The sequence below is a fragment of the Lonchura striata genome, chromosome 7 (assembly GCF_050655825.1).
Source record: "Lonchura striata isolate lonStrDom1 chromosome 7, ASM5065582v1, whole genome shotgun sequence".
In the NCBI taxonomy this organism is placed as follows: domain Eukaryota; kingdom Metazoa; phylum Chordata; class Aves; order Passeriformes; family Estrildidae; genus Lonchura; species Lonchura striata.
The window spans coordinates 8132132-8148343 of NC_140709.1; the positions used below are offsets into that span (position 1 = coordinate 8132132).

Sequence of the window (16212 nt, forward strand, 5' to 3'; positions counted from 1 at the left end):
ATTAATTTATTTGTTGTTTTACATGTAAATAACCAAGATATTGGAGAATTTGCTGTTGGTTGTACTTTGTTCAGACCATCTGAAGGATGGACTGTGCTTGGCATATGTGCTGGGGAATCTATCTGATGTCTGTCAGGAAAAAATATTTCATAAAAGGTGGGAATGCTACTTAAATGTTGAGAATTTCTCACTATTAGAAAAGGGGGAAATCGTTCAAGATTCACAGGATATTTTCCTTAGGGGACATAAATATTCAAAGAAAAATGTCATGTTAATCTCTGGTTTAGTTGTTTCTCTGTGCTTCAATGGCAGACTAGATGATTGGGGATTATTCCTCTTGACCAGTAAAGGGTCAAGAATGGTTTCTGACTAGCAGTAATTGCTAAGAAGTACTCTAATATTTTACTCTTCATTTTCTTTTGCTTTGCTTGGCACTGTTATTCTCAGGGATACCACTTACATTTCACCCTGTATTTCTCGTTTATCAGGATTTTGCAGCATAATTGTGTGGCTTGTCAATCTTTCCTCATAAATACTCCATGCAGACCACTGGCTGTTATTGTTAATCCCTGTACTTTAATTTAATAAAATCTTTTACACCTGCAGACTCACAAGGATGATTCATTTTCATCAGCGCTCTTTGGCAAAGGCTCATTTTATTCCTGTTCTGTTCCTGGCCTTTGCTGATAGAGATTCCTCTTTTCAAAGCATAAAGCCTCAGGTGACCTTTACTTCTAACTCCTCAAACAAGAAATAGGAGAGTAGAACTTCAGGAGAAAGAATTTGATGCTGATTTCCTAGGTCAGTGGGAAGATGGAGGAGGATGGAGGAATTAGATTTTAATGAGGAGGTGTGTGGGTGTGGTGTGTGACTCCCCTTCTGTGAGCTGCACCCTTCCATACACTTGGGATGTGCCTCAGGGTACCTCTTAGCCCAAAAAAAGCTGTCAGACACAATTATAAGTGGGTGGTGATGCCTTGTGGAGGCTGACCTAGAACAGAGACTAGATGGAGTTAAAGAATATTGTAGGGATTTATTAGAAGGCCTCAATGGATGGGCAGGACAAGAGCCCAGCCAGGGCTACACCCAAGATGGTCACAAAATGGACAACCAGTCACAGGGTCTCTCACTTTATAAGTTCTGCTCTATTTGCATATTGGGGTTAATTGTCCCATCCTTTTTCTGTTTTTCTCTCTTCAGTCCACATTGTTTATGTTCTTGGGCCTGAGATTTGGGTCATTTGTCCTTGATCCCCAGCTGCAGAAGGAATTGTTTTGTCTCCCTGCTCTGTGAAGAGAGCTCACCATCCCCTAATATGAAGCTCAGAACTACACACTAAAGCAGCTCAGAATCTGAAACATATAAAAGCTAAAAGCTGAGGCATCAGGGGAAGGGTGAATTTCTGTAAATACAAACCCTCAAGCATTAGGAAGCACTTTCCCTGTTAGCCATGTATTGAAGTGTGTGAGCCAGGCCTGTGTGGTGCCTTCAGCATGAGCAGCTGCTGGGGCATCCCCGGCTGCAGGACGTGACTTTAATGCCAAGACTTGAGTCTCCTCACACAGGAATTCTTGCACTTGTGGCTGGAAGTGCCTGGCCTGTGCCTTGGAGTGTGGTGCCAGCACGCCAGGCTTTTCAGGCCATTATGCCACCCCAGCCTTGCCAGCTGATGATGGGTTGGGAAGGACAGGCTGCTGCACACCGTGGGTGTCGCCTCTTTCTGCAAAGTTGTTCTTTGAGCTTTTTCTGGAACTGATTTTTCCTCAATTCACACAAACGTAGTGAGCTCTAGACACTAGATATCTACTATTAATTAGAAATGTGGGAAACTGATCCAAAATACTTAATATTCAAGCGACCATTTAGTAATTATGTGTGAAAAAATATAAATACCTAAGTGTATTTTTTTTCGTGCTGAGCTCCTCTCTTTACACAGCCAAAAGCTGAGAGTGTTATACTTAAAAATAGTCAATTCCAGTAATTAGTATTCATATGGAGGAAGTATAATAAAAAGCTGAAAACAGAGCAGAAGGCCCAGCAAATTTGTTGGTGTATGTTTGGAAGAGAACAGTGGGAAATGTTCTGTGCTGTCTGGCTTGGTGGCCAACAATCCTAAGAGGATAACATTACTGAGTGAGGCTGAAATCAAAAGCTGTCCTGTTCTTCTAAGCTTGACTGTCCCCAGATTTGCACTGCTAAATGTAACTTCTAAAGTTAGACACCTGGATCATTAATCAAACACTTTCCTCGCTCAGTGTCACATCTGCTTAATCATCAGTGCATAATTAGAACGGTGGTGGTTTAATGACTCTGCAGAGTTGTCTTGGATTAATAAAAAATACAGCAGAGATTCAACACAGGCAGTGGCAATGCAAGTTCCTTCATTCCTCCCTATCAAAGGGTTTTAGTCATGGAAGAATCACCTTTTGATGGGAGTTATTAGTCTGATTTCAGTCTGCATTTGCTTTCCTGTTTGCCTTTGCTCAAGCAGCCAGAGAAACAGCAGGGTTTTCTTAGTAATGTTGATAATTGTCCATGGAAAATTGAACTGCTGTGATAAACTCCTTGTGCAGAGGAAAGGGGCAAGTAATGACTCTTTGTTACCCCTGATTGGACTGTGTTTGAATCAGCAGCTCAGAGGAGATTTTCTTTTTTTCCCTCCTTACTCAGCCTCTGAAGCAATCTTCTACTGGGCACAGATCACTGGCTCTTCTTTTGCATCCTAGAGACTGCCACTCTCCTGCAAAGTATACATCTTTTATCCTTCTTTGTGTTGCTTATTGTGTAGAAGTCAGATATCCCTAACGATAATCTGCTGTGCTCACTAAGTAGGTGTATCATCAAAAAAGCAGCCTGCAGTTTTTAAAAAAACCCTATGTTAAGATATATAAAGATAACAAAATCCCCAGCCTATAAAAGTGCCATTAATAATAGTCATGCACCTGGAAACAAGAAAGGCTAGTGCTTGGTCAGTCTAGGATGCCCCCTTCTCTTACACAGGGGAAGTATCTATCCCAAATTCTGGAATTAAAGTACTTTTTTCCAGTATAATTAGACTTTATTTAGAAGTAGAAGAAATGCTTGCACTCCATTTGTCCTTCTGGAATGGAATCCTTTTGTACTCAAATAGTAAAACAATCTGGCCTTTATAGATTAAACTATCAGCAAAGTAATATGGGTAACAAATACAGTGCCATAAGTGAAAAGGGTAGGTTGCAAAGCACAAAAAATATTTGTTAACATCTCTGGGTGCTGTTATTTAAGGATGTTTTCTAATACACATTTTCCTCTGTTGTATCCATGTAGCTCCTCCTGTTTCAGCTGTCTAATAAACAGTTAATATCCTTAGCCAGCAGCATAGAAATGTTCACAGCTGGAGGCTGGACCAGTCTCCTGTTAAGAGGAGCCAGGAAATGCCCTAGACATTAATCACTGTGTGGCATCCTGGTGTTTGAGATGCTGCCTCCATGCATGATTACAATATGTTCTCTCTCATCTGGCTGGGCTGCCTGTCACCGACATCCTCAGTGACAGCCCACCAGCTCTTCAGCATTTGGCAATCCTTTATTGCACTTTACACTTCCCTAATCAGTGGCATTATGCCACATTTAGCTAAGAAGTTTCAGTCTTTAGCAAGCATTTTATTGAATGCTTTTGCCATCAGCTGTTCCTTAAGGTCAGTAAAAGCAGGTTATCAGTTCAAGCACAGCCCAGCCACAAGCTGGAGAGGAGAGCATGGGGGTGACTTGAATAGTTTAGCTCAGGGAAAGTTGTCCATCTGGTTCCTCCTTCTAGCTCAGCCTCTCAAATCTCTTCTACTACCCTTAAACACAAAACAAAATGGAAAAAAATGCACAGAGAGAATAGAAAATGTGTGTAGGGACTATGAGTGCTGTTATGGAACTTTCCAAATGTGTTGAATTCTTTGAAATAAACCTGCAGAAGTTTTGTCTTCATTTCTGCCTCTTAAAAAAGCTGCGTTGTTCATAAACAGCTCTACTTGTTCTCTTCCTTTGGATACTTTTTTTGTTTTGTTTTGTGCTCCCCACCACCACAACACCTTCCTCTTTTGACATGAAACTCAGTGCAGCATCATAATGCAATTACAGTTCCTTTGTTGATTAATGTAGATTTAATTGCAAGAGTAGGTTACATGCTTGTATTTTAAGAACCTTGCCTAAGAGATTAATTAAAGGTTGAATAATAGTAAATACATTAAATAACATTATATAACCACATAAATATTAATAGTTGTTGCAACACTAGACATTTTAATGACCCAGACATGTTGTTATTAGGTAATTATGAATATTGTAACATTCTCTCTACTCTCCCATGCTCCTCTGAGTGTCCAATAACCCTCTCAGCACAGCCATTTCAGTAGAGGGGTTTTTATTGTTGCAGTGCACCGCTGTGCAACAATAAAAACCATTCATGAGAGATGGAAGGGTTTGCAGTCACTGTGGTTTGGTGGTGACTCTTTGTTTTTGTCCAAGTGAAGGAGGTTTCATCATAAAAATGTGAAACTATCAGGTTACAGAAACTCTGTGTGGGATTTATCTAAATGCTATTCCTGGTAAGATTGCTCCTTGATATAGTTAAGGATTAACTATGTCAATTTTCCTAGGAAATGTGAGGGGGGAAAACTTCTGTGATTGACTGGTTATAGGTTGTTGTCTATCAGGGAGGCTGTGGTGCAAGGCTCATGGTTGATTCATGTCTATTTTTATGTCCTACAGTTCCGGGTGGGTTTGGGGAATTTGGTTCCTGTATTTGAGAGCACAGAAGTCATGTCTTAAGGCACATTTGTCTTTTAAACGAGGATGAACAGTTCCAACACCTGGCATTGCAGATTTTTTTGGGTCTAGATTAAATGCTCAGGTGACACAAGAAGCACCGCATTAAGAAATGTAACCTTGGAAACCCAAATTTTTCATCATTCCAATTATAGCACATTTTTCTAATTACAGCCTGTCTTTCAGTGCTACAAGCCTTGGTCTTCTGCTGGGCTCCACTCTCTGCTGCTTTCTCATGGTCCATCTTGTCCTTACAGTCACAGCAGTGGCAGGGAAGGAGAATCCCATTGTTCCCTGGACTGCCAGTGCCTCCCAAGGGAACTGTGACATGCTAAATGCCTTCTCCCCTTGCAGCTCCTGTAATTCCATCCTACCTGACTCCTTTTATGGCATTTGGCCAATGCCTGGCTGATAAGTGGAGCTGTTTACCTATGAATGCTGATGAACTCCCATCCACTGAGATTCCACTACACCATTAAGTTAAATTTCTGATACAGATGCAGATGTGCAATAGAGAGATGTATAAATTGCTGTTTGCCACCAAGCTCTAAAATAACATTCCTGAGGGTCTTAAAATATTTCATTCTGGATGAATAATAATTAAAAAAAATATATAAAGCCTAAATGTGTGTTAAGGGAGCACTAAACAAAAGCTGAGGAAGGAGAATAAAAGGAATACGGAAGATGAAAGTTTCTGAGGAAAATAGAAGCACAATAAAAACATCAGGAGGGGTAGAACTAAAGGAAAAAACCCTAACCAGACAAATAAGTAAACTCCACAACAGTGAACATTTCTTTAAATCAGTTTTAAGTATGATGTATTATTTCACTTAAAAATATTTTAAGTGAAATAATATATCATAGTTAAACTGAATCTCTGGAACATAGTTAAACTGAAACTATGGAAAAAGAATACTGTAAAGTATATATGTTACAAAAATATTTTTACAACTCTAGGCTAGACTGTATTACAGATAACTTCATCTGTTTACTCTATACCATGCTTTTGAAAGATTATAAATAAGGCACTGATTTAAATGTCATGGTAATTAAAATCCACAAAACCAATAAACCCAACATTTTATAGTATGTGAAAGATGAAGAGAGTCAACAGTACATCTTTAGCTCAGAACCAGGGTTTTAAGAAAACAGGAGAAATAAAAAGAGCTGATACTAGGGGTCCTTGCTGAGGATGCAGAGTCTAAACCAAGCCTAAAATTTAAACACCATCATTGCAGGTATTTCTGTTAACAGGAAAACACACATAACATTGCAAAGTTAGAAAAAGAAAGAAATATTGCCATTGGAAATCAAACTTGAGAATATATTGTTCACTGGAATTCTATGTTCCATTTTAATCACCCATATAGAAAGGTGGAAAAATCCAATTCTTCTTTTCCATGCAAAACTATATTTTAGCAATTCGTGACAGGTGGATGAGAGAAATAAACTGGAAAGCTGAAAGACAAACACCTGTTAAAACTCTGTCTTTTTGCCTGGATTTGGCTTTTACTGTTGCAATCTATGGTGGCAGTGAGACCACTGAGGTCATCACATCATGCATCACTGTCAGGAGAAGAATTAAAACTCTTATCACAGGAGGTATTTCAAAGAAACCTAGAAATACAATGTTTCATATGGCTAGACCTGATTTTACAGTCAGTGGGGGATTTGGTTGAGTGAGGAATGAAAGATCAGGTATGAGGATCATTTATGTCTGAAAAAGTGAAATTATGTCAAATGCAGCAATACAGGAAAAATGGCTGACAGATGTGTGAATTAAGCAGGGACGACAGTGTGCAAGTTTTAAAAAATCCTACATTTATTTTGTCTCAGAATTATGCATTAGTGTGGGCTGTAACCAATATAAGGATTACAGCAATTTCTCCAGTCCCAAGTGTTATCTGGTTGCACAGAGCTGATGTTTTTCATAGGGATTTCAACTCTTGATGGGGCTGGGTAGAGGAAAACAAGGAAACTCCTTTCCTTTTTAACTTGTGTTCTGCCTTTGGAAAGGGATTAGGGTGTGCATGGAGAGCACAGTGCTGGACTGCCCCACTCCCTGAATAGCTGATACTGAGCAGTGATGCAGAGGAAAACCAGCCCTGTTTCAGCATCCCTGGACTGTGCCTAATTAGGCAGCTCTATTTCTCCCAATTTCAGAGCTTAGTTGTCCAAACTCCCATTTCTTAGAGATTAAGCACAGCAAACCCATAGGGTTATAGTCACATGGGGCAGCATTTATGTCTGTCTTCCTTAATGAAGGCTAAATAACTCCTGACAAAGCAAGAAGCTTGAGAAATTGTGGATATGCAGACCCGTGGAACAACCATCTTCCAGATTTTTAATAACAAGACACCTGAGGGTTTTTAATTCCCAGTGTATTTCCAATGTGGTATTTCCCCAACACTTCCTTTTAAACTCAAAAAATGTGTTCTCCTGAGAAGAGAATAAATCCTTGGGGTCAGAGTCCTCAGAAGCTTCTTTTTAATGAATAAATACATCTAACCCCTGGAGAGGTTGGCACAATAGATGATCTCCCAGAAGTTTGTGTGGCAAACATCTCATCTCCTACAGCAGGGACTGAAACTTTCTCTTCAAGCCCTTCACCAGCTGATCTAATCTCCACAGCCATGGGGTCAGGCAGCTGCTGCTTGATGAAAACCCTTAGACATGTTTAAAGAGAGGAAAAAAGGAATTCTGTCTTTTGTTTTAGTGACTCACATATTGTGAGTTTATTTGCAGGAGGAATGACTCAGGTGATTGTTTTAATTTTCTGTTTTTAATGTGTAAGGGCTTCTTCTGTGCATATAAATAGGAGTTTCTGAATTAATTGCCAAAATTGTGCTTTGTCTTTACCAAAAAAGACCCTTCAAAACCAGAATTTTAAGAAAATTTTAATCACTTTAAGTCGCTTAAATCTCTCTGCAATTTTACAAGAATTAAACATCTATTTTATTAAGGGCTTGATTGTAAATCAGGCTTAAATAAAAGGGCTCATAATGTTTTTATAATAACTTAAAGAAATTTTTTGCTATCAGCTTTGGCAATGAGCACATGATTTCTGCTGGTCTAATTTTGAATTTCTTATTTCTGAGGTAAAACAAAAAGTATGACAGAGCTTTATACTCCTTTTGCCAAGAATTATGCCATTATGCTAACAAAAAGAAAACTACTTTGCCCAAACCCCATTACCATATGTTTTTTCACATTGAATATACACCTTGCATCTGGAGGCAAATCAAATTTTGCAGGTGAGTGCTAGCTGAATAAACAAAGTTAGTGGGATCCAAAAGACTTTAAATCCCAAATCCACAACACTTTGTACTTGAATATGCAAGTAGTTCTTGCTGGTATTGCCTGGAACTGCCAATAGCTTGCAGCTGAGCTGCTCAAGGGTTTGCCTCGTTACCTTTGGGGTGGCACAATCAGGGACTGCAGATTATTAAATGTGTGAACTGGTAGGAGCTGCAGTCCCTGGGAATGAATTTGGAAAGTTGCCTGGCTTACGGAGTGCTGATCGCTGAGGTAGTGGGGCAATAATTAATAAACTGCTAGAAAGAAGATAAATTTCACATATGAAAATATTTTGAGTGAAGTGCCAGGAGAAGGGAATGTTACTCATGGATTAACATAATCTCTTCTTAAAGATTAATAACTCATAAAAGCAAATTTGGGCACAGTAGAAATCTGTTCTGGATGCTTTGTAGATACAGAAGGATGGTTTAAGTGTGTTGTCTTGTTTTTTTCTCCCCCTTCTTTCTCAAGACTGCAGATTTATCTTCTGACTTTTGATTCTGTTATGCTGTTGAATGAAACAGTTTATCTTCAAAAATGTTTTTCCCTTTAATTCTTTTGGATAGCTTGATTCTAACTGTATTACCTAGGAACCTGAGTTTAATCTGTATATCAAAATATAGCATCTTTTCAGTTTATTGGAAGCTTTTTTCCCCCTGGTATATAGTTTGTGATATATTAGTATGTGACTTCCTGCTCATGTACCTTTAAACCCCTGTTGAGTGCATTAGTTTAGAGGTGGGATTAAACTAAGCAGAACAAGATGCTTAAGGAATTAAATAGTGGCTAGATCTTGTTCTACATAGCTGTTTCATTTGTTATGATTTTATGGCTTTATCATTCTGTTAATTTTTTTTTGCTGTCCTATTTTTTTCTGTTCTTATCTGCATTTTTCATTTCTTCATTTTCCTTTATTCTGCAAATAGATGTCTTAAGATTAATTTAAAATTATTTCATTCAGTGCCCTTTAAAGCACATTCTTATCTTTCTTATGCAGTAGATTCATTAAATTATTTCTGACATCAACATTACCCCTTAATGAAATTACAATCTTGAATTCAATTGGGTGTCATGCAGTCTTGAGTGGATGTAAAGCATTATTAGTTTTATAATGCTACCTTATGTTTCACTTTTCTCTCTGCTAAGAATTTCCTTTATTTTAAGAAAGACTTTTGCTTTGGTTCAAGTTGTTTTGCAAAACGGTTGTATATGTGGTGTTAAAAGAAAACCAATAGAGACATAGTGCACACCTATTCTTTTTCATGCATATTATCTTTAAGACTAACCTAGTGATGAATCTCCCTTTTAATCATTCCAACCAAAGTTTCTTCCTTCATCCTCTGGGAATGAACTGGTTGTAGTTGTTCTCCTTGAACTTAAGGCTTGTAGTGATGATAAAAAAACTCATCAGCCTGTTACTGGTATTTAGTGTTGAAGCCAGATTTTTCTGTTGCCATTGTACTGATACCAGCTAAACAGACTAAGAATTATTTAGTGAGTCCTTCTTTTGTGAAAATTACATTGGTTTTCTAAACCAATTCTGTCTTATGAATGGGAAGTTCTTAGACAAGCTGTGGGAAAATTTGGGAAAGGGGTTTTTATTACTTTCTAAAGCACTTTTACTGTTACTTCATTGCAGGTAACCTTCAAAGCATCAAGATACTCTGTTTCACCAGACCTAAGATTTGTTCTTCTTGCATATGATGTTAAACAGGTAAGCCAGCCCTTCCTTGTCAAAGAGCCTCTAAATCAAAACTCCAAAAAATCTTGTTGTTTTATATGTTTCATTTGTAATTCCACATGTTATGACTTGTATACTTGATTTCTCTTCCCAAAACCTACTAATTCAATGATGGGGGAGTTTTTATTTAGATGTGTGTGGAGGTGTTGCCTGGTTCTCAGGAAGGTAAATTGCCATGGCTCCTCTGAAGTGCTGGTTTTGGCAGTAGAGGTTTTCTAACCCTTAAACTGCTCTGTTACTCCCTGTTTATGAAATCCTATCTTTTGATATTCCTTCTGTTTTAAAAAGCTGCACTAGTAATTTATGGACTATACAAAAGAAAAGGTCTAGGCTGATTCATGTAATGCAATTTTTATTGTTGGCTTCAGGAATTTGAAGTGTGATAGTCTGGAAGTCTGTATAATGCAGTGTATTCTTTGTTTCTTATAGTATTTAGAGGTTTTGGAGTCTATTAGAGTGTCAAAAAGAGTTTTGATCAATAATACCATGTAGAGTTTTCTAAAATAAATCTTGCAACAAAGAAAGGAAAGAAAAAAAAAACTTTATGAACGTCCTCTGTGTATACTGGTGCTTGTATAAAAAGTGCTACTAAAATATGAACTGTTCTTCATGAAAGAATAGTTCTAGGTTGATGAACTCAGTGGTTACTTGAATAAGTTTGGGTTGTTTTGTTTGTTCTAACAATGTTGATATAAAGTGATTTGCTAACTTGGTATTACATTCAAATAAGGTTTTCATCTACCAGTTCTGCCAGATTCTAGATCAAGCTTTCCTTACAATATATATATATAGCAATAGGAAAGAGCTGCTCTTGTTCAGTTCACTGTTTTTTTGGTGAAGAGTTCCAGTTTTTTTCCTGTCTGAAAAATAAATGCTCCTTGCTACTTCCCTTCTTGATTGCTTCTTATTTTGTGTAAGAGTTTAATAATCACTCATACTGACTTAAATTTCTCATTTGTTCTGTTGATTTTTTGATTTTGGATGGCTTTTTTCCCCTTTGTTTGAGATTTTCTTGGTAGCAGCATATATAGGTGATGAAGATAAGTAAGGAAAATATGTAAGTATCTGTCACACTTTATTACATCTCAGTGTGTTAACACCAGGGATGAAGTTGGTCCATTGACATGCAGAGAGTTCTCAGTGAATGCTGATTCTATCAGTTTGCAGGAGAACCCTCTTTCTGTATTTCAGTCTTGGTTTTGTTGCAAAAAGGAACTTTCCCATCCTTTCCCAGTGAAGTTACATAGAGGAAAAAGGTTTGCAGCATTTATATTTTCCATCTAGAGGTTTTCTTTGCTCAACTGTGTTGACAAGAAGTAATTAAAATGAGAAATGAACAGGGCTTGGCCAGTAGTTTGTGGTGCCTTTGGATGAGTTTTGTGTCACTTGGACTGCTCCAGCTGAACTCGTGGTTTTCAAACCAGAAACATACTGTGAGTGTTGTTTTCTACAACTGGTGGTCCTCAAACTCATAATGATGTTGTCACTCAGATGTAAAAAATTCCTTAGCTCCTGAATGTGCTGCTTAAGGTAGAAGGAAAAAGCACAAAAAATCGTGTAAGACAATTTTTTCAGATGTTGCAAAAAAATGTTATTGTGAATAACTGGGGAAAGTCTTTTATTTCTTCCTCCAAATCTTTTGAATTTTGGGATATTTGTTAGACTGGTAAGGCACTTTTGTTTCCTCCAAATCTGTTGGAGAAAAGGCATGCAAAGTCTATATATTTCTTCTTAACTAATGCTTCTGAGTTACATAAAGGGTTAAGTTAGCATTCATAATTCTTGTGGTTTAGGAGTTGTTTTTCCTCAGTCAGAGCCAGACTTACTGCTTCTGGATGAGAGGAAATCTGCCTGTCTACCTTTCTTTTTCCTCCAGCTGCTAAGTAGAAATTATTAAATTTATTGACTATAAAATTAAAATCAATACTAAGCAGCATGACTTGATTGGAGTGTTTCCAATTAATTTCAGTAGAACCAGGCCAGATTCTTTCTTCATGCCTCTTGTGAATGTAACTTTTTATGAAATTGAAGATTTCCTTATTGTCAAAGTTGCAGCACATGTTTGAGTCTAATAATACCTAGTCTAATAGTTCAAGGAACCACAAGTAACTTATAATAAGTATTTAGTAGATCTCTCCATCTGCTACAAATTGCCAGAGATCTCTGGACCTTACTAGCTATGTTTGCCCCTTATTTTTCCTTACTTTTTAAGATTTAGGTGTATAATTGTCCTGCAATGTATTTGATGGGATTTCTGCTTTTGAAGGCTGTGAAGTCTTTGGGTTTTTAAAATTATAATAGTTGTTTACATACATCAATCTGTGTTCTTCACAACATACAGTAATACAGCTGGAGCAGATTTATTAATCAACAGTTTTATAAATAAGCTAGTGTGTTTCAGCTTAGCAGATTGGAGGGAAATAGAGACAAATAGTTCTTCAAGACATTTTGTCATAAAATGGTAATTAGAAACAAGGTTATTTTGATGTTTGGATTAAAAATAAATGTTAAATTAAATAGTTGAATATTAATTTAGTGTTGTCAGCACTTTCTTTAATCTATTTTATGCTTGGAATGGCAAACTTTAATTAAATTTGCAGTTGTTTCAGCACAATTAAGAATATCTTCTATGCATAACGAAACATAAATCTGCATGAAAATAAGCCATCTTTGAATACAAAAGTAATAATTGGATCATTTAAATGAGGCTTAATACAAGGACAAAATCCATTTCATGTGGCATAGCAGCTGGTTTGGTAGAGCTCTATGAAAATATTATGGAAGAAAGCTCTTTGGCTAAGGAATTGGAGTTGTTGTTCATTGATTTCTGGATGTCTGGCTCCCTGCATCCCCTTCCCAGCAGTTTCACAAGCCCTGGGGCTGGCTGGTGTTTCCTCTTGGAACACAAGGCTGTGGTGATTGTAGAGGTCCTTTCTGTGTGTTCTTTGCTGCAGCACTCCATCGTTCTCCACACTCCTGGATTGCTTTTCACATTCTCCACACTCCTGCATTGCTTTCCACCAGGTCTCCAAGGTTTCTGACTTCCCAAAGCTTCCATGGCTCGGCTGCAGGGTACATGGTCTTTCTGTCTGTAGCTCACCATAATTTGGTCGGCGTCACTGAAAAAGTCTCATTGTGCAAGGCAGCAAATTAGAAATAGAAACTAATTTGGGGAATGAGCTCAGACATCCTTGCTGGATGTCAGGCCATCCTCATTCTTCTGGGACAGTGGGAAGACAGCACCAGGGAAACTATTGTACCTATTGTATGCAGGGAGGGGACAGGTCTGCAGGGCTGTATCGTTTTGATTTTCCTTTGAAGATTGTCAAGGTGTGAGCAAAGAATGTGACACTGGGTGACAGCATATCTAAGCCAGTTGAGATTTCAAGAGGAAAGATTATTTCACTATTGCTTTCAATAAGGACTGCGTTAAAATGGTATTTTAAACTTTTCTTACTCTTCTGGTGGTATAATTCACAACTACCAAAATCTGATTTATAGTTTTGATAAAGAAATGGAAATCAGACACTCTGTTCTTGTATTAATGGTGAAGAATGGGGCAGTGAATTTGTAGAAGAGTGAGAATTAAGGTTCTAAGAAATTCTTTTACCATTAGGAAACTTTGGTGTTAACTTGGTATCACATCCCTCAACAGACTGTTGCAACTTGTCACTGGACTCCACATGAAATGAAAATAAGCTTTATTCCAGATATTAGTGAGCTTTTGCTCAGACATTATGAGCATATTCTCCCAGTGCTCTTGCTAGAGTATAATTTGCCACAGAAGATCAAATGAAGTTGATGAGATAATTTCCTCTTGTTCCTCATGTGATGAAATCCTTGTGATTATTTTTTCTCCCCCTACAAACTGTTCTTTCCTTTTCCCTGCTTTCAAAGCCCTTTTAAATGCCAAGCTTCAGGAATTTTTCCTACTTTATTCTTTTTTCTATTAATAAGGCATCATATTCTGTTTTCAGTACAAGATAATTATGTATGAATTTTTTTAGCTCTTGGTTCAGAAATGTGCTTAAAAACAGATTAAAGTTCATTTCTAGTTTAGAAGCATGAGCATCTAAATACTGTCTAAAAAAGGAAATATTTTCCTGAATTAGGACTTCAAACTAATTTTTTTTGGCTAGAGAATTTTCATAAAACAATATGTTTAGCTTAAATAGATTTTAACACTTCTTATGCTAAGATCAGGATGAAGAATTTTCTTAATAAAGGAAGGAGAAAAATAATTTTAGATCTAAATATCACTCATCCAGTGGAAATAGTTCAAAAGTGTATCTGAATATTTTCAGTTTAATGTATTAAAAACAAGATTCCAACATAGCATTTGAAGCAGAGAAGCCCAAAGTTACTTTCTGCTGTGTGCTGATGCCTGCCATCCCTTTGCTGCTAGAATATCTATTTTTAGAGGATAATGACAGGGAGTACTGACCATGGTCTACAGCAAATGAAGGACAAACAAGTGACATTCTCATCAAGCTTTTAGAGATTGCCTCTGATACTGACTTACTCAAGTGCACTGAAAGGATTTTGTCTGCAAATTAGGAAAATCCATGAGGGGAAGAACTCACTGAAGTCTTAAATTATGATTATGTGTTCTGCATTAGAAGATTCTTTCTTCCAAGCAGGTGGAAACTAAATGCTCAGTTATAAGTAAACCTCTGGGTCAGTGAAATTTATTTGTGGATTTTTGTTCTGAAAAAGTTAAGGGGTGAAGAAACTACCTTGCACTGTGTCTTATTTTTAATCACAAAACTGGTTTTAACATGTGCAGGTGTTTTCAAGACAGTTTAGCCAGTGCTTGTGGAAGTCTGGCTGTGAGGGGCATTATCTGCAGTACCAGGGTTGCAAACACACATAACGAAGATGAGATGAAATCTGTCACCTAGCACATGGAAACAGCATTTTCTCAACAAGAATATTTCATACAAAGGAATAACAAAATACTTTTTAAACCAGCAGCGATCTGGCCAACAATATTTTATGTAGCACTCTCTATGAAGTAAAGATGAGATATAAAATTCATGCTATCACCTTTTTCCTCCAGAAATGCATGTTTCTTTAGATAAACTTGTTTTTCATGTGTATTTCTGCAGGTCCTCGGGGTAATCTTTCATCTCTCATTTGTTCATTTTGAGATGAGTCCAGAAGCAAATCATGCATGTGCACAGCCCTGAACTTACAAGATCGTAAATAAAAGTCTGATCCTGACATGACTTTCCCATTCATCTTTATCTCTTGTCAAGAACACCAAAGACCAATTTCTATCAGCTTTGAGACAGCAAGAAAAAAAATAGGAAGGGATTTTTAAGAGACATCCACACCCAAAATCTGAGCTTATTTCTTGCAAATAGTTTTTTGTGATATATTGTATTTCTCTTTTAGCTATGACAAGACTGGGTGCTTAAAAGATCAGAAATGGAACAATTTTTGGAAGTAGACTGCTCAAATTTTTGCTTTTCAAGGCTGTTGTTTTACTTTGAGTTGAAGTTTTAGATGGACAGTGTCTGGTAATATCACAGCTAGGACTGTAGTTGTCTTGGCATAGTGCTCTTCTTTTCCATATTTTTGACTTTATAGAGCTCCACAAATAACCAAGGCATTTTAAAGGTATAAAAAGCCAAGGTCTTTGCCTGAGAAGATGATGTGCTTTGTAGTAAAATCTGGCAAAATGTATTTTATGACACCACCTACTATCATGAATTATCCTTCAGGAGTGGGTATTCATGTGAATAGACAGTGTCCCACTTCTATCCAGGATTTTATCTAAGTTATGTGGCAAAATGTAATAGCCACCCGCACCCATAAATGGATGATGCTGAAAACAGAGTCTGTTTTATGGTGAGAATCATGGACATTGATGTTTAGTATTTATGTGAAAAACAGGCTTCACCTGTCATTCTTGTTGAGTTGTAGTCCTTTATTCAGTCCATCAGACAGGTCACTGCCTCACCACTTACTACAATAGCAGAGGTGCACGTGGAGGATCTGCATATATCTGCAATACTGTGTAAAAATTATTGGTGTGTTTGTGCTGGGATGTTGGGGATGCTCTCTGCCAGGGTGTTACTGTGGTGCCTTACAGGACAGGGCTGGAACTGTCACAATTTCTTCCTCAAAAAATAAAAACATGAACTAAAAAGATGGGGAACTGGAGTATTATTTGGATGCTTCCACTGTTTCTTTACATCTAATAATGTGACCATCACTTGTCACATATCAACCCTTATGCATCCACTTCCTGTTTTTCTTAAGGGATGTGTTAATTCATATATGCAAGTTCAGCCTAGTGTAGCAGTTAAAAAAAATAGATCACTTTCCCTAATAAACCACATGAGGCAAGGTGTTGCTGCTTTTCAAGTAACT

At 37.4% G+C, this 16212-nt stretch overlaps 1 protein-coding gene across 3 annotated transcripts in view; it reads left to right on the top strand.

Moving 5' to 3' along the window:
- Positions 1–16212, top strand: part of DPP10 (dipeptidyl peptidase like 10) — a 438809-nt gene that overhangs the window by 311524 nt on the left and 111073 nt on the right. For all 3 annotated transcript variants that reach the window (XM_021548741.4, XM_085584875.1, XM_021548740.4), the window contains one exon: positions 9733–9807. In XM_021548741.4, the coding sequence (XP_021404416.1) occupies positions 9733–9807 (75 nt within the window). The remainder of the gene's footprint in view (positions 1–9732; positions 9808–16212) is intronic.